Source organism: Chelonoidis abingdonii, chromosome 3 (assembly GCF_003597395.2).
Source record: "Chelonoidis abingdonii isolate Lonesome George chromosome 3, CheloAbing_2.0, whole genome shotgun sequence".
Taxonomy (NCBI): Eukaryota; Metazoa; Chordata; order Testudines; family Testudinidae; genus Chelonoidis; species Chelonoidis abingdonii.
This window is the reverse complement of record NC_133771.1, coordinates 30,155,447-30,173,531: the sequence shown is the minus strand read 5'-3', so window position 1 is coordinate 30,173,531 and position 18,085 is coordinate 30,155,447. Positions and strand designations below refer to the sequence as shown.

The 18,085-nt window shown below is 40.9% G+C and overlaps 1 protein-coding gene across 4 annotated transcripts in view; it reads left to right on the top strand.

Moving 5' to 3' along the window:
- Nucleotides 1–18,085, top strand: part of GREB1 (growth regulating estrogen receptor binding 1) — a 168,383-nt gene that overhangs the window by 97,441 nt on the left and 52,857 nt on the right. For all 4 annotated transcript variants that reach the window (XM_032792329.2, XM_032792326.2, XM_032792323.2 and 1 more), the window contains exons 5-11: nt 7,586–7,768; nt 8,139–8,282; nt 9,681–9,806; nt 11,873–11,995; nt 12,654–12,791; nt 14,871–15,056; nt 17,184–17,534. In XM_032792329.2, coding sequence (XP_032648220.1) covers nt 7,586–7,768; nt 8,139–8,282; nt 9,681–9,806; nt 11,873–11,995; nt 12,654–12,791; nt 14,871–15,056; nt 17,184–17,534 — 1,251 coding nt within the window. The remainder of the gene's footprint in view (nt 1–7,585; nt 7,769–8,138; nt 8,283–9,680; nt 9,807–11,872; nt 11,996–12,653; nt 12,792–14,870; nt 15,057–17,183; nt 17,535–18,085) is intronic.

The window sequence follows — 18,085 nt, the reverse complement described above, 5'->3', positions numbered from 1 at the left end:
AAATGATTAGTGTTGACAACATTAGGTGGTGTTCTAGCCTTACCGTAGCTTTAAGTTGTTGTCTTGTATGTTACTATGTGGTGGTTTTGTGATCTGAGGGGTTTAGGAGGAAGTCGTGCCCTGCCTATGTGTGCTGGAGTTGCTACTTGCAACATTCCAATAAATTCCTGTGATTTTATAAGTGAGTATTACAACTAATAGCAGCAGCTGGAAAATTACAATGCTGTGGGTATGAACTTAGAAGCTGAAATAAGTTTGATCTATGGTGAACACCCAGTCCTGAAAGGGAAAAAGATTTGTACTGCAGGAGTTAAACTGATGACCATTAATCATCAGCCACTGCAGACAACAGGAGATTGGTATGCTGCTCTCGATTTGCAGGACGGATACTTCCACGTGGCAATATATCCTGGCTGCAGAAAGTACCTTGTTTTATAGCAAGAGACATCCACTACCAGTACATGGTGTATCCCTTTGGTCTGTCATTCGCCTCAAAGGTATTCACAAAATGCAGAGTGGTAGTAGTGGCTCACCTGTGCCACTTAAGTGTCCAAATTTTCCCTTACCTACACATTTGGCTAGTAGGTGGAGGTCAAGCATCCAAGTCAACAACAGCATCCTCATTATCAGACAGCTGTTCTCTCATCTGAGCCTGAAACTGAATTTAAACAAATCAAAGTTGCAGCTGATAGAGTGTATAACATTCATAGGAGCAGACCTCGATGCCATAACTGTGATAGTCTGTCTTCTGGTGGTCAGGTTTCAGTCCAATTTCTCTGAAGGCCTAAAATCCAATACCGTTACAGCAGTGCATTCCTGTTTACAACTACTGGGCCACATGGCCTTGTACGCATATGTAACTCTGCATGCCAGACTTCACCTTCATTGTCTATGGGCCTCGCTTCATTTGGTTGTTCTTCTGACTAGGCATCCTCTGGACCTGCTTGTTTATGTAGCTGCATGACTGCTTGAAACCCTGGGCTGGTGGCTGGGCCCTCGCAATGTGTGCAAAGAGCTGCCTTTTCTATCTCCTGAGCCAGCTTTGACTCTGGTTACAGATGTGTCTGCCAAAGGCTGGGGGTCCACCTTGATTGACTTTGTGCACAAGATCTGTAGTCACCCTAGGAGGTGTCTCTGCACATAAATGTGCTGGAGCCCTGTGTGATTCATTGGGCCTAAGAGACATTTATGTCTACCATCAAAAACCATGGTCATCTGTACATATCTTTTGCAGACATTATGCCATCACTCTGGCCTCTTGGGCCGATGGCAGACTGGGCAAGTAGGAATTGCAATCTCTATTCAGATATCAGAGGGATAGCCGTGTTAGTCTGGATCTGTAAAAGCAGCAGAGAGTCCTGTGGCACCTTATAGACTAACAGGTGTATTGGAGCATGAGCTTTCGTGGGTGAATACCTACTTGTGTCTGACAAAGTGGGTATTCACCCATGAAAGCTCATGCTCCAATACGTCTGTTAGTCTATAAGTGCCACAAGACTCTTTGCTTCTTTTATAAATCTCTATTCAGATAATCCAAAATCCCTCTATCAGTAAGTGAGCTGCTATGGAGTCACCTGCAATGGAATATATGTGTTCACAATCACTTCAAGAAGAAAAATGGTCTACTTACCTAGAGTAACTTTTGTTTTTTTTGAGATGTGTTGTGCACGTATACATTCAATGACTGCCCCATCTCCTCTGCTACTTCGGACAACAATTTCACAATTAGCAAGAAGGAATGGAGAGGGAGGTGACAGACACGCCCTTTTATGGTCCTGGCTCAGCATACCAGGACAGCTGGGGCGGATGTGCAGCCTAGTGGTACCACTGGCAAAAGTCTCTGAATCCAGTGTATTGGGTGCACATTACGTGTGCAGTGGAATATATATGCAGTTGAATGTATGTGTGCACAATGTATCTCAAAGAATAAAAGTTACTATAGGTAAGTAACCATTTATCTACTGAAGGAGACTGGGGAAATCTACACAGTTCAGGAATCCATTGATCCAGCTACTAACTTGTTAATGTATGATGGTAACAAGATTGTTTTGCTAGGAAGCTTACAGAGAACAATACTAGATCATCTGGGGTATGAAAAGACACTGAACTGTGTATCTGACAGATATTTTGGCTGGGCATGGCTGCAGATGTTAAGGACTGGGTACTTTCCTGTCTTACCTGTCAGGAAAAGAAAGTGCCGGCAAGAAGAGACAGAATTAGGAGCACACCAACCCAGCAAGCTCTAGGTGTTCGTACAGACTGACTTGGAAAGGCCCTCTGTCAGAAATACCAGCTGGAAATTGATATTTACTGATAGTGTCTGACACCTTATGCTGTTGTGTGACCACTGAAGGATAAAAGGACTGAGACAGTTACAGATGAACTGATGAAACAAACTGCATCTGCAGTGATCAGGAGAAGGAATTTGAATCATGGTTGCTATAGGAAGTTTTCTGACAACTCCAGATAACCAAGGTGAGGAATGGAGTTACCCACCCTGCAAGTAGTGGGAGTGTGGAGAGAGTGCACCACTGGCAGTTTGTTAGCGAAGACCAACGAGACTGGGATACTAAGTCACTTTTTGTCATCTTTGCATAGAACACAAGCATGCACTCACCTCACCTATGAGGTTATTTTTGGCCTCTGCACACTCATGCTTCCCTGTGACTTGATGTTCAGGCTACAAGAACTGGCAAGACCCCCTGCTTCTATGCAGGTGGGTGATGTGGTGGAGTCTTATATCAGTGACCTGAGGACAGCATTCCAGAAGGTAGAGGAACAGATTAGTTGGAAGTGATCATGTCAGATACAAGATGCCAGAAAAAAGGAAAATTGTGCCCATCCAGGAAAGAGAAAAAGTGTAGCTATGCAACAGGAAAAAACAGTTTGGAAAAAATCCCCAAAGTACTCCTTTTTGGAGGGAATGTTACACAGTGATTAAGAAATTAAACAGCTTATCCTTACTGATACAAAAAGCAAGACCTTGACACTTTGTAGTGCATCAAAAACTGGTGCACACATTCATTGAAAGAAAGAGAAAGGCAGACATTGAGAATACCCAATAATTATCCCAGAAGGATGCAGTAATGATTTGGAGGTACCCCTAGCAGGTTCCTGTGGCTCATAATGGGAGGCCAGTTGTGGAGGAGGAATTGCTGGGATTTTCTTGGGATCTTAGCACACGCTGTCTTCAGCAGACAGTCTGTGTACGACAGATAGAAGACATGAACCCTGCAGTCACTGATAATCTAGATCCAACTATGAATGAGATGTCAGTGACTGAATATAGGCCTTTAGTGGGCAGACCAACACAGAAACCCCCATGGACTGCAGACTACCTGGGTTCCTAGGAGTTACTGTTATTTAACTAGAGGAGGGGAAGTTGTAATGGTTATTATAGACAGCAACTCAACCAGTATATGGTGCTATATCTTTATCATAGTGTTAAGGTGTTGTGTTGTATATGTTATGTTGTTGATCTGACATATGGGTTAGCAGGAAGTTCAGGCAAGAAGTTCAGTCCTGCCTGCTTGTGCTAGAGTTGGTTCTTGCTCTGTTCCAATAAATCCCTGTGAGAAATCCACACCCCTGAGAGACCTAGTTATACCAATCTAGCCCATGGTGTAGACAGCACTAGGTCGACGAAGGAATTCTTCCGTTAACCTAGCTACTGCCTCTTGGGAAGGTGGGTTACTTATGCTGATGGGAGACTTGCTCCTGCAAGCATAGGTAGTCTCTACACTGAAGCACTACAGTGGTGCAACAGCTGCAGCTGTGCTGCTGTAGCATTTTAAGTGTAGATGAGCCCTAAGTGAAGATTAGGTTTCCTAATTGATCTCACATGGCTAAATGAGATTGCTCATGGGGCCCTTAAGGGGCTATGGAACCTTTCAGTGCAGTCTCTGCTAGTTTGAGTCTGGTCCAGGTTGTGGTCAGTGATCTAAGTGAGTGACTTAGGAAGTTTAGCAGGAAACTGGTCAAGGAGCACAAAATCTTTTCAAGTGTACCACAGAGCAGGCACTGTATCTTGGTGACTGATCCAAGTGGCTGCTCTGTGGTGCACATGAAAAGATTTTGTGCTCCATGACCTGCTTCTCACTGAACAGCTGTTCTATCACCAGTTTTGGCAGCCTGGCAGTCAGTCTCAGCAAATAGAACAGGCACAAATAACACTGTCTTTCTGTAGGAAATGGTCCCCTCTATGGTCAGGCTTAAAAAAAAATCTGGGTAGGTGTCAGTGTAGGGAAAAGTTCACTGCTGCTGGCCGTGCTTTCTGTGTTCTGTGGATGAACAGGGGATTTCATTCTCCAGGTTTCATGAACTCTGAATTTGGTTAGAACACACAGCACTATACAGCTTTAATCGCATTGGGTTTATTTGTGGTTCCTTTTACTGTTGCCTTTAATTACTGAAGTAACTGTAGGTTTTCTCCTGTTACTATTGATGTTTGTGTGATGTTAGACAGATGGTTTTGTGATACCTGGTTTAATTTGGAGGCTTATACAGAGTGCTAATTTGTCCTAGTGTTATAAGTCATAGTGACCTTTACTAACCTATATACCAGAACCTGAGATGTAACAGTCATATTTCAATACACTTTAGCTCCAACACACAGCCAGCAAAAAGACCTAGTACCCTTAGATACCAGACCAACAGAGGATGAATTTTGGCCTTTAATACATTCTGCTGAGCCATTACGAGGGTAATCAGATTTGTAAGCAAAGTGAACAATACTTTTCCTGGTATTCTCCTTCTGAACAAGTGTTTATAGAGCATTATATTTCAGTGGCTGTGCTTTTAGTTTACCTTAGCTCAGTAAAACAAAAATATTGTCAGTTAATTTGAAAACTTAATTTGTGTGAAAGATGTGACTTAAAATATTAACATAAGCTTCCCTATTATCACCTATTGAATGGGAAGTCTCGCCATGCATCCATTGAAGCCAAGGAGAGTTTTGCTATTGACTCCAGTGGGTTCAGGATCAGGCAAAATTGTAGCCTTGTAAGGAGAGTTGGTGCAGTGCTGTGCCACTCTACAGGGGGCTGGCGGAGGGGTTGTATCTTAAACTCCTCCCTGAACCTCTTAACAGACAGGAGGGGTGAATAAGAAAGATATCGGCTGACTTGTGGATAGCTCTGAAGGCCCCTGCTCAGTGGGCAGCAGTGGCCAAAAAGCAAAAAAAAATGTAGGGATGTATAAAGACTGGGGTAGAAAATAATACTGAAAATATTATAATGCTGCTATATAAATTGGTACATCCTCACCTGGAATAACGGGTTCAGATATGGGGACCTACCTCAACATAAATAAATCAGAAACCAAAGGAGTTCAGAAGTGGGCTAAGAAAATGATTATAGGCATAAAAAAACTTCAGTATAGAGAGAATTTAGCAAGAGTGTGACTCTTCAATTTAGAGGAGAGGTGAATCAGATGGAAATGATAGAAGGATTCAAAATAACAAATGGTAGAAAGTAAAACCATTCTTATTTACTCTTATAACCCAGAAAACAAGGCCATTTAGTGAAATTGAAGAGTAACTAATTTAAAACTGATAAAAGAAAATAGTTTTAACATGTGAGTAATTAATCTGTGGAACTCATTGCAGCAATATATTGGCCCTTGAAAATTTCAATACTAAATCATACCTGGGCTCCATGTAATTCAATATCCGCTCTCCAACAGTGGCCAGTACCAGGTGCTTAAGAGGAAGGTGCACTCAACCTCATATTAGAAAGATGTGGAATAGTCTGCTCCCTACATTAGGTGTCTTCCTAACCCTAATAGTTAGGTTTTGGCTTACGCCTTGAAGTATGAGGTTTAATATCCTTTCCAAAATGTGTTAGCATTAACTATGATAATTCTGAATATTCTTGTTATCTATGTAAATGTCCAGCCACCTTTTTGAATCTTGCTAAATTCTTAGCCTCAGTGGCATCCTGTATTAATGAGTTCCACAGTTTGATCACCCATTTAATGAAAAAGAATTTCCTTATACTGGTTTTTAATTTGCCATCTTTCAATTTCACTGAATGTCCCTTTTTCCTTGTAATATTAAACAGGAAACAGAAGCTCATGATCTACCTTCTCTAGACCATTCCTTATTCTTTGTCCATTTATTGCATCCTTTCCTGTTTGTCTCCTTTCTAAGGTAAACAATCTCAATCTTTTCAGTCTTCATATGAGAGTGTCTTCTCAATCTTCATATGAGAGTTTTCCCATGATTTTCCTAGCAAAGATCCTAGGATTAAAAAATGGATTAGACCTTTATGCGGATGGTGACACATCCACATGCGCATTAGATAGGATTAAAGGAAAGGAAAGGAAAACTTTGATTCTTCAGGGCATAACACATATATTAACTGATGAGGGAGTAGAAAGAAATGTCCATAGGAACCAGTTATTCCATAAGTGCCCATTTCTTGTACTAGCCTGTGTGGAGTGCTGGTCTGATCCATTATGACAATTCCTATGTAAATACGTTACAAAGCAGCAAGAAAAATAAGGCTATCCCAGACCACAGTACAAATTAACCAATCAGTGTCAATCTGCCCCGCCCCGAAGGAGTGCTGTTATATATTTAAATAACAAATAGAGCACAACACCTGCTCCTTGGGGCTCAATCCTATGGTCTCTCAGTGTGAGGAATTCCCATTTAAGTGAATTGCACAAAGTCCCTGGGAGTTCTGTGTGTGGAGCAGCTATCCCATCAGGCCCTGAGCTCTTTGGCACAAGCAGGGAGAATGTCTTCTTCATGCTCCATGCAGCCCCAAGCACCTTGGTATCAGACAGAGAAATAATAGTTTTTAAAACAAATTCTGTGATATTGCAGATGGGTCATGCAGACTAGCCCCCGAATTTGGGAAGGCTGTCTTAAGTCAGGAGGGATTTGCTATACTTCCTCCTGAAGGCCCTGACCCAGGAGAGCAACCCTAATAAGGAAAGCACTTTAAAAATGTGCTTAAGTGCACGTTTAAAATTAAGCACTTGCTCAGTGCTGTCTTGCATAGGGATAGATTTAAACACATGCTTAAGTACTTTCTAGTCAGGGCCTTAATAGTCTAAGCCTTTCTCTATGCTACTTGAATGACAAAACTTTTGTCATCACAGGTGCTTAAAAAAGCCCCCCGAAAGGCAAATGTTTTGTGGCGGGAAGTGGCAGTGTAAACGGCTTGAACTCCGCTCGTAGGGGATGGAAGTATTTTGTTGGCAAAAGTGCTGACAAACAGCGTTTATGCTGCCTGACTTTTACGCTAAAAGCTGTGTTGTGTAGACCAGGCCTAAAATGCCTGTTTCCATTTCTATGACCTGGGTATGAAGGTATCTGGAATGTTTTGAAAGTGGTCTGAAATGGAAAATATAACCATAGACAATGAAAACAAGGTATGTATTTACTAACTGTGAAGCTTAATTTAGGAAACCTGATGGCCAAGTGCAATTTGGAGGGTTTGACTTAATTTTTTTAGTAAGAAAATGTTTGTATCAGATGAATTATTTAGAACAAATGCTCACCATCCCAGGGAAGTGTTGTGTCTACGTATTACTGTCACCTATCTTACCAGATCTTTTGTACTGTTTATTTTATCAGGTTTCTCTGGCAATTGTGTTGGCTGTGGAAAGAAGGGCTTCTGCTACTTTACTGAATTTTCCAATCACATCAATCTTAAACTAACCACTCAGCCCAAGAAACAGAAACACTTAAAGTATTATCTGGTCAGGAATGCACAAGGAGCTCTTACCAAAGGATCTGTAATCTGCTGGAAAGGGGCAGGTGAGATAATGAAGCTGTCTTGTTGGAGCTCTGGTTCTCATCTGCAGAGTTTAGATAGCACAGAGATTAGCGTCTGAGAAAAGCCTGAGAGAGACAGATAAACAAAGGAGTCTTTAAAGCTAGGTGATTACTAAAAAGCAGCTGTAGAAAGCAATTGTCTAATAAAAAGATGGCATGTTTGACAAACCGTTAGTGCCCGCTTTCCAAATACCATAGCAACTGAATCAAATTAGTTCATGTTCTAAATTCTCAATTTAAATTTACAAAGATAAAGCTTTTGTATTGGTTCTCAGTGGAAGGGTCTTGTTTTCTTAGAGTTCAGAGGATGTCGTAGCTTCCTACTCAGATTTGAACCGTCTTGTTTTCTTAGAGTTCAGAGGCCGACAGGCTTCATCTGGTCCTTGTTCAAGCAGCTTGTTCCAACCTCCAGAGAGTTCTGGTCCCCCGCTAACCACCACAAGTGAACTTATTCCAGCACCAAACCCAAACACTCCGGCTGGGACTCAACAAACAGGTAACTTGAAGAGGAACCCTTTGGGTTACTAAATATTAGAGTGTGTATGTGTATAAATGGAAACACACAACACAAAATGAATAAAATGCGGATGTCTGGGTTAACTAAATCAAGTAACTGATATAATAATGTCATAGCTCTGAAAAAAGGAAGTTAATAGTTCTTTGAAGACTTTTTCATTACAAGCGGTTTTTCAAAGTTATTGATGAAGAGTTGACAAATAGCTTAATGGTCAGAAAATATTTCTCTTTTGAAGTCAGTGAGCTTCTTCATAGCTAGGGCAAGCCAAATCTTTGAGATCCATCTGTTGTAAGGTGATGAAAGTGGGCTTCACCATTTTGCAGCTGTTGCTTATCTAGCCACAAATGTTTTGGAAATCAGTTTGTTTATTTCAGTTTGTTCCTCTGATCCATTTTATGATATGAGTGGGAATCCTTTTTATTGCAGAGGTTATATGGAAGTTAGGTTAAAAGCTTTTGTTTTTTTCTTTTGCTATTAAAGGCATTGGTTTATTTTTTATATTTCAGACATATTAAGGTCAAGGTCTTCATATTTTAAAAAAAACCCACCATATCTTCTATGGTTAAAAATATTTACTTTCTGAAGGTTTGCTTTTCCATTTCCTGGGGTGACTAGGTGGGTGTTTACTGAGGAAAGGTGAAATGATCTCTCTGGATTTCCTCCTAATGAAATCAGCTGTCCAGTGTCTTATGAGTTTCATGGGTATTTATATTTTGAGAACTGCAGTAACTCCATTGACATTTTTTTTTCTCTCTATCAGAGAGGAGCCTGAACTCCAAATATATTAAACAGTTAAGATTTGGAAACCTAGTGTTTATTGAGAACAAAGCATTAATCCCCCTAGGACATCACTGATGTGTGTATATTTTAGAAAGATGAATGTAGAAAAAGTAAAAGTAATTATAAACAGAGTTAAGGTTAGTCAAATCTACCTATTTATTACATGACACTGTCAACTCCTGATAAATAAAAATATGTTTGGAAAAAAATGTAAACTCAAAATTTTGGTTGAGTTTATTTGTATTGATACAATGCTTGATTGTTTTAAGGCCCATTCCTGCAATGAGCTTCCCATGGAAGCAGGTTTCTTCGTGCTGATGGGCTGAATGTGGATCTGATTGCAGGACTGGGGCATTATCCACATGTAAACCCCAAGTAACTCCAGTGAAGTCAGTGGAGTTACACTATTGTAAAATGGATATGAGATCCAAACTGGGCCCACTGTGTTTAGTGCGGTAAACACTATGAGGGGGATCCTCAGCTGATGTAAATTGTCATAGCTCCATTGAAATCAGCGACCAGTTGATCAGTTCATTACATCATCTGAGGATCTTCCTCTCTAATCATTTATTTAAAATAACTTTTTTTTTGTGGCAGGCACAATATCTGATCATCTCCCATCAACAGCAGCATTAGGTTCAACTGTTTACAATGGCAAAGATTCTCCCAAACAACAGTTGGTGAAAAATAATCTGCCAGCTCTGACAAGACCATCAGTCTTAGGTACCTTTGAACTTTGTGTTTAAACAATCTAAATAGTATATTCTGATTTGGTTACCTGAGGGGAAATTGAAGTATTCTATTTGGCATAAATTCCTGTTTCTGGATCAGAATATTCCCCTAAGAGTCATTGTGTTAATAAAGTCTCTTGTTCCTGATTAACTTTCAAGGTGTGTTTTTATGTGTTTTCTGACATGGCTTCTGTAGAAGTCAGAACAGTAATTTATTATTTTTATTTCATTTTACTCTTATTTTAGTTTGAAAAGAAATCAGCCTTTACTCGGTGTCCAGACTCTTGGAAGGATTTGTCTGTGTCAGTTTCTTATAGTCACTCCAGAACAGGTTTTATACATCAATTCAATGATCCAGGAAGGCTTTATTCTGACCAATCAGAAGCTGCTTATCAAAGGATGCAGTCCACATTGGGAAAGATCATTCCAATTAGACATCTAGCTCCAGAGTTTAAGACACTGTTCACATTACTCTTTGGACTGCACCAGGAACAATATTGTTTTAAAATGGTTGTCCAGAATGGTTCTGTCTGTCTATGATTGCCAAATTTTTCTGCATGAGCACCAGGGAGCTGCTGTTTGGGCAGGAAAACTCTTAATAGCCATATCATAGCCAAAGTCAGATTTGAGGTTAATTTTAGGTAATCTTCACTGAATTACACTGCCAGCATGCTTCATCCCAGTTCAGTTTCCATGCCCACTCAGTCCTTGACCACTTTGCCTCTGTAAGTGGATGGGTACTTGCTTATTAGAAAATGGACTGATCTCACCTTCTCATTTCACAAAGAAAACCATCAGATATCTGTGAATTACATAACCCATGTGAGACCTGGCAGGATTTGGGGATTTTCAAAAAATAAATACATTATATTGATTTGCTCTTCTTGAAATTGTGCCTTCTGCTGTGGATTATGCTGGAAAGATAAGTAATTGAAAGTAGAACAAATGGCCATATATCGCCCTTATGTGGGGAAAATATAAAGGACAAAAGTCTAACTTTTTAGTAGATACTAGCTCTATGATGAATCTTCAAGTGAATAACTTTATTCCAGATCTGAAGGCATTCAAGTTCCACACATATGTTGTAGTTTATTTTTGTATTGTATCTTTTACAAAGAAAATGTCATAACCTTTTTTTTAATCTATAAGACTCAAACTCAGGTTTTGAAGTATACATGACTTACATTCTGTTGTCAAGATAGCCTTGACAGTGTGAATAGATGTGCTGGTACCTTGGCATATTAAGGTAGGGTGAGACTAAGAGCTCAGTCTTACAAGATTCTGAGCAAAACCTAGAAAACCCGTAACATCCACTGGTCAGAAATGCTCACTGGTAACAGTGCAAGTTCACCATTCTGGAAATTTGCAGAAATGCACAGGAAAACACAAGAAATCAAAGACCGGTAACTTCAGCAGAAATGTGACTCAACATGGTGATTGGTAGTACATACAAAGGTGCCGGAGCCAGCTGCTGAGTCTCCACAGCTTCCAACCTTGAATATCAGAGCAATAGAGCTGATAACCAGTATGGGGTGGCAAAAGTAATGATGGTGGGTAATGTTTTCAAAAGCTGCTAAGTACCATAATGTTTCAATGGGATTTAGATTCCTAAGTCTCTGAATGCACTTTGCCAGATTTTATCCAATGTCTCCTAATTGCTAAATCTGCTCATTTTGAGTGTTGTATCTGGACATACAAGGAATAAAACATATATGTTCTTGGCTTCCAGGGTAAGAACATATTAATTAATGCTATACTAGTATCGATTTCCCAGAACTCACAGTGCTGTAAAATAGATGAACTGTGCTACCATGAATCACACGTCCCTGCCCTGGAAAGTTGAAATTATTAAGGTGTAACACAGTACAGTAAAATAAAGGTCGTATATGGACTAGTGAGTCTGTGTGCATGTTTGATGCAAACTAGTACAATAATTAGCCTGTATTTAGGGCTTGTCTATCAAATATCATATTGGACTGTCATGCATGTGATTTAACAAGTTAAAATATTCCTCCATTTTGCATATTAATAATTTTCTGATGTATTAATATTACTCAGGCACTTTAACAAATCCAGGGCCTCCTAAAAAGCGCCACAAGGGATGGTCTCCAGAGTCGCCATCATCGACTGAAACTTGGAACTTGCAGCCTAACCTGCATACTTCAAATAGAAATAAAAATGGTAAGTTAGTTGAATTGTTTTGTCTAAAAAATAATGAGTGCTGGGTGAGATTTCACAAGGTAATTAGGAGCCTAAAGATCCATATAGGTGCCTCAGATTATTTTGAAAAGTGCCTCAGCATCTAACTACTTTGAAACCAGTCTTGTAATCTACTAGCTTTCTTTGAAATGGTCTTTTTATCTCCTGTTTGGAGTATGACTGCTGTCAAAAATGGGACATTGAAAAAAATGATACATTTTGGTGATTTTTAATTTCCCTCTCTAGGTATTTATAGCAAGAACATTCCCTTGGAATCCCTGAATACGTTACTATAGTGGAAAAATGCAGATCATACATGTTTGCTGTTGATAAAGCCATGGCTGTCCATATTATTGAACTCATGCCAGCATGTTGTTTTTTATGCTCATTTTGCAATCTTTAGACCTGTGTGATACTCAAGGGCTTGGAAATGTAATTATTACTCTAAGGAAGCCAACATAATAAATATAGGCTTTATTAGCATTTCATGAGTCATTTGTTTTGTAGTTGTAAAAAGAATGGAACATTGATCTTGAATGCAGATGCTGTTGGTGTTTAATACTCTTCATCAAGAAAAACAACTTTCTGAATTTATTTGCATCAATATGATGATTCATTAACATTATGAATTAATTCTTAGATGTGGGAGGCCTATCATGTTTGACACATTCTACTCTGGTGGGACCAGTCTCTTCTCCAATGGTGGCCTCTGGAGAACCAGTTTCTGTTCCTGATAACTTGCTGAAAATATGTAAAGCAAAACCAGTTATATTTAAAGGTAAAAAAACTATCCATGTGTGCAAGAGACATGCAAAGATATTGGCTTGCTTTTATAATTTAGGGAAGAAATTTTAAACACACTGGACGCAGGCTTAAAGGCAATTTAATGTATTTTGAGAACAAACTTGTATAGGATTTTACATGTGCAAACATCAATTAACTTGATAATTATAAGAAATAACCCAAAAACCCAACCAATCAACCCACCCCTCAAAAAAACCTAAAACAAAAAGCAAAGCTCCAAGGAGCTCAAGGTTGTAATCCTGCTCCCATGCAAATCAAATGCTTAATTCCCATTTAATGCAATAGGAATAAGATTGGTCAACAATTAAGGGGTGTAAGGCCATAAATTAGTGCTTTGGCCTTTGTAGATTTAAATTTGTGATGGGTACTCTGTGTTTACATCTCAGTGTAGACTAAAGTAGACATTATCTACGTCACAGTTCTAGCAGGTACTTTAGGAACATCTGTAGTCTTTGTTTGGGTTGGGATGGTGGAGTATAAGAAATTATTGCAGCTTTGGTGCATTGTGAGGGACAGATGTAAAGCTCACACAGTCTATTCATGTAAAATGCTGGCTAAGTAGTAGGGTGTTATCATCTTTGGGGGGCAGCCATCATACACCTGGGGTACATCTACACTGGAATAAAAGACTCATGGTATGGCCATGGTTGGCCCAGGTCAGCTGACTTGGGCTCATGGGGCTTGTGCTGCAGGACTAAAAATTGCTGTGTAGATGTTCAGGCTCAGGCTGGAATCTGTACTTTTGGACCTTACCCCCTAATGGGGTCCCAGAGTTTGGGCTCCAGCCAGAGCCTGAATGTTTACATTGCAGTTAAACAGTCCCATAACTAGAGCCAGCTGACATGGGCCAGCTGCAGGTGTTTAATTGCTGTGTAGACATAGCTTTAGAGTTAGTACACACCAGCTGGGATGTAAAATGTAGTACACACCAGTGTATCACACACTAACTCCATATGAACCCTGCTGGCACACGCTGAAAGTTCCCTAGTGTGCATTGATGCAGTACTGTTTGAAATGGGACTACATCAGCACACACTAAGGAACCCTGAGTATGCGCAAGGGTCCACACAGTAAGTGCACACTAGTGTGTTGCACACCAGCGCACTGTGTAGACAAGCCCTAAGTCAATGTGCAATACTCTTTTTCTCTCAGGGGAAGCTCCTTCTGAGCATCTGAAATCAACAGTTCTGTTCTGCATGTGGGACTTCACTTTGTAACAACTTTGCTTCCCTGAGTAGGGATTGAACCTAGGACTTTCAGCCTGTAAAATACAAGCATCTACCACTTGAGCTACCTCCATTAGCTGGTAATACCCTTAGTTTCTTATTCTCTACATGGAACATTCTCAGTCCTTATCTTTAAAGGTGCTCAGTAGCTTGTGCCCAACCTATCAGGAAGATCACCTAAAGCTCTGGGATGAAGACCATGGTCAACTTCTCTGCTCATCTGGTATGGGGGAGCTAGGGTAAAGCTCATTTGTGCAGGTGATAGAGCTTTGTTGAAGGCTGGTCTGAGACTGAGGAATAAACTCCCACAGGAACTAAGGACCATCACAAACCTCATCACCGTCCACTCCAAATGCAAGGTGCACTTTGACTGGCCTTCTCTAACTAAACTCAAAACAGCATGTACAAAAAACCCCAACAACCCCTTCCCCAGCAAAATCCAACCAAACAGAAAACCCTACCAAAACAAACCACTCCACACACAGTTGTTCCCCTTGGAAGAGATGAGAGAATGAACCACAGCACATGTGGCTGACGTTATTTACATTGCTTAATGTGCTCCTGCAAGGCACTTGGTTTCTGAGGTGATGATCACAGTATAGCAGCTGTCTAGAATAGAACTAGTCATTATGGGGACACAACACATGGAACCAGGGTGTTAGACATGGCATCACCTACTGGTTTTAATCTCTTTCGCTGACTCCCCCGAGCACTGAAATATTGTTTGAGCTGTTACCATTTAAAGTGTTAGTGACCTGTTTGATGGCTGCATAGTGAATTATTAAATTAAGTTTATCTGACAAGTGCAAATATTGTTTATATTACAGGTCATGGGAACTTCCCTTATCTTTGTGGGAACCTTAATGACATTATAGTCAGCCCTCTTTTGTACACCTGCTACAGAAATTCACAGTCCATATCTAGGGCTTATGAACAGTACGGTGCCTCTACAATACAGCCTATTTCAGAGGAAATGCAGCTTTTACTAACCGTCTACTACCTTGTTCAGCTAGGTGAGTTTTTTTGCACGTGTAGAATCTTGGACTAGAATTATTACATTTTGCTATTGTTGAGTAAAGACTAAGATGTCTTAGACTAAGTGCTTTTTAGATTAACTAAAGGAGCTCCTGCTGTAGTGAAAGAGCTGATTGCTGGGTCTTAAAAAAATATAGAGCCAAATACTGAGATGTGCTGAGCATCTGCAGTTCCCCTGGGATTAAGTCCTTGGTAAGTTCTATCTCCCGTTGAAATCAGGACTGCCAAAAATGTTGATGGGCACTTAAATCAGGATTGGATATCTTTGGGAAAAATGTACTCTAGTTCAATGACATCTGTTGGGCTGGATAGAATCACTGGGTGAAATTCTGTCACTTGTGTTATCATAGAATCATAGAATATCAGGATTGGAAGGGACCTCAGGAGGTCATCTAGTGCAACCCCCTGCTCAAAGCAGGACCAATCCCCAACTAAATCATCCCAAACAAGGCTTTATCAAGCCTGACCTTAAAAACCTCTAAGGAAGGGGATTTCACCACATTCCTAGGTAACCCATTCCAATGTTTCACAACCCTCCTAGTGAAAAAGTTTTTCCTAATATCCAACCTAAACCTCCCCACTGCAACTAAAACCATTACTCCTTGTTCTGTCATCTGGTAACACTGAGAACAGTCTAGATCCATCCTCTTTGGAACCCTCTTTCAGATAGTTGAAAGCAGCTATCAAATCCCCCCTCATTCTTCTCTTCTGCAGACTAAACAATCCCAATTCCCTCAGCCTCTCCCCATAAATCATGTGCTTCAGCCCCCTAATCATTTGTGTTGCCCTCAGCTGGACTCTTTCCAATTTTTCCACATCCTCTTGTAGTATGGGCCCAAAACTGGACACACGACTCCAGCTGAGGCCTCACCAATGCCGAATAGAGAGGAATGATCACATCCCTCGATCTGCTGGCAATGCTCCTACTTATACAGCCCAAAATGCCGTTAGACTTCTTGGCAACAAGGGCACACTGTTGATTCATATCCAGCTTCTTGTCCACTGTAACTCCCAGGTTCCTTTCTGCAGAGCTGCTGCCTAGCCACTTGGTCCCTAGTCTGTAGCAGTTTATGAGATTCTTCTGTCCTAAGTGCAGGAGTCTGCATTTGTCCTTGTTGAACGTCATCAGATTTCTTTTGGCCCAATCCTCCAATTTGTCTAGGTCCCTCTGAATCTTATCCCTACCCTCCAGCATATTTACCACTCCTCCCACTTAGTGTTATCTGAAAACTTGCTGAGGGTGCAATCCACGCCATCCTCCAGATAATTAATAAAGATATTGAACAAAAACTGGCCCCAGGACTGACCTTTTAGGGCACTCTGCTTGATACCGGCTGCCAACTAGGCATGGAGCCATTGATCACTTACCTGTTGAACCCGATGATCTAGCCAGCTTTCTGTCTACCTTACACTCCATATATAGAATGTCATATTAGTTGATTATAATTATCCTTTCTGGCTTTAAAATCAATGAAATATCCATTTTGCATTCCAGCAGTGGTCCAAAAAATCATTGTTGAAATGATAAAGAACCCGGATGTTTGGGTCCAGGAGACGTCTGCTCTGTGTAGGAACCAAGGATGGAACAAAAGTGGCTATATGGTAGATTTGCTCCCGCTGACTGCTAGGGCTGCTGAGGCCTGACTTTAAACTATGCTGAGATTTGCTTTAACTTACACTGAGCATAACATCTCTCAAACACTAGCTATTCCCTTCCCTCCCCACCAAGCCATGCCCTGATAACCCCATACACCGGTGGGACGCTGGAAGAGTGTCGGTGTAGAGTCTTAGCCAGTTAGGGATTTCCCAGTGCTGAGGGAATGTTCTGCTCCCAGTTAGGGAAGCTTTACATGGTGACGCAAAGGGGCTGCAATGTGGACCGGAATCTGGCCCTAAATCTTTTATATGGGCAAAGAGCCTGATTCTGATGTAAACCATCTGTAACGCCAGTAAAGACAATGGAGTTGTGTGTGTAAAACCGGAGAAAAATCAGTGCTCAAAGAATTTTAATTTGCTGTATTTTTCAGAGGAGAGGGGCTTGATTTTCAGTTTGATGTTATTTGCAAGTGATTTATAATGGGCCTCTAATGCTGATGTTTCTTTAGCTCCAGACCAGGTCCCTTTGATTGAGGATTTGGAACAAATATTCATGCGTTCATGGCGGGAGTCACACCTCTCTGAAATCCGTCAATATCAACAGGCCATTCCACAGGCTTTCCCTCCGGTTCCCAGCCAGATTGCACCAATGACATCGGCCCAGCTTCCCTGGCTAGCAGGGTTGGCAGCCAGCTCTTGCAATGACAGCGTCCATATCATCGAGTGCAGTTACTCTCTTGCAGAGGGACTTTCAGAAATGTTTAAGTTGCTCATTGAAGGGAAGCTAGTGAAGACAAACTATGTGGTGATCATATGTGCTTGCAGAAATAGAGCATTAGATTCCTGCATTGCGGTAACAGGTGAGATCCATAGGGAAAAATCTTGGGACAAGCCTGGAAAATTCCATCATTTTCTGTTCTGAAAAATTAGTTGAGTTAACTTGCTTGCATGCCCTTGCACACCCTTGCTTGTGTATGGGTGCCGTTACCCATGCTACTTGCTAACTTTGCCTGTTGGTGAATGCAAAGGAGGATTTTGCGCATGCATACTAGTGCACATGCAAATTTTGAGGTTGGGTTGAAGCCTCATTGAAAATGTAGTTCTTCTTCAAGTGCTTGCTCATACTGATTCCATTTAGGTGTGCGCGCGCCGCGTGCACATTCGCCGGAAGATTTTTACCCTAGCAACACTCAGTGGGTCGGCTGGGTCCCCCCTGGAGTGGCACCACTATGGCGGTGAATATATACCCCTGCCGACCCAATGGCCCTTCAGTTCCTTCTTACCACCCGTGTCGGTTGTTGGAACAGTGGAGCGCAGTTTAGCTGATCTCCACTTCCCTAGCTACTCATAGTTCCTTATTAATAGTTGTGTATATAGTTATAATCTCTATAGCTGTAGTTAGTTTTAGTCG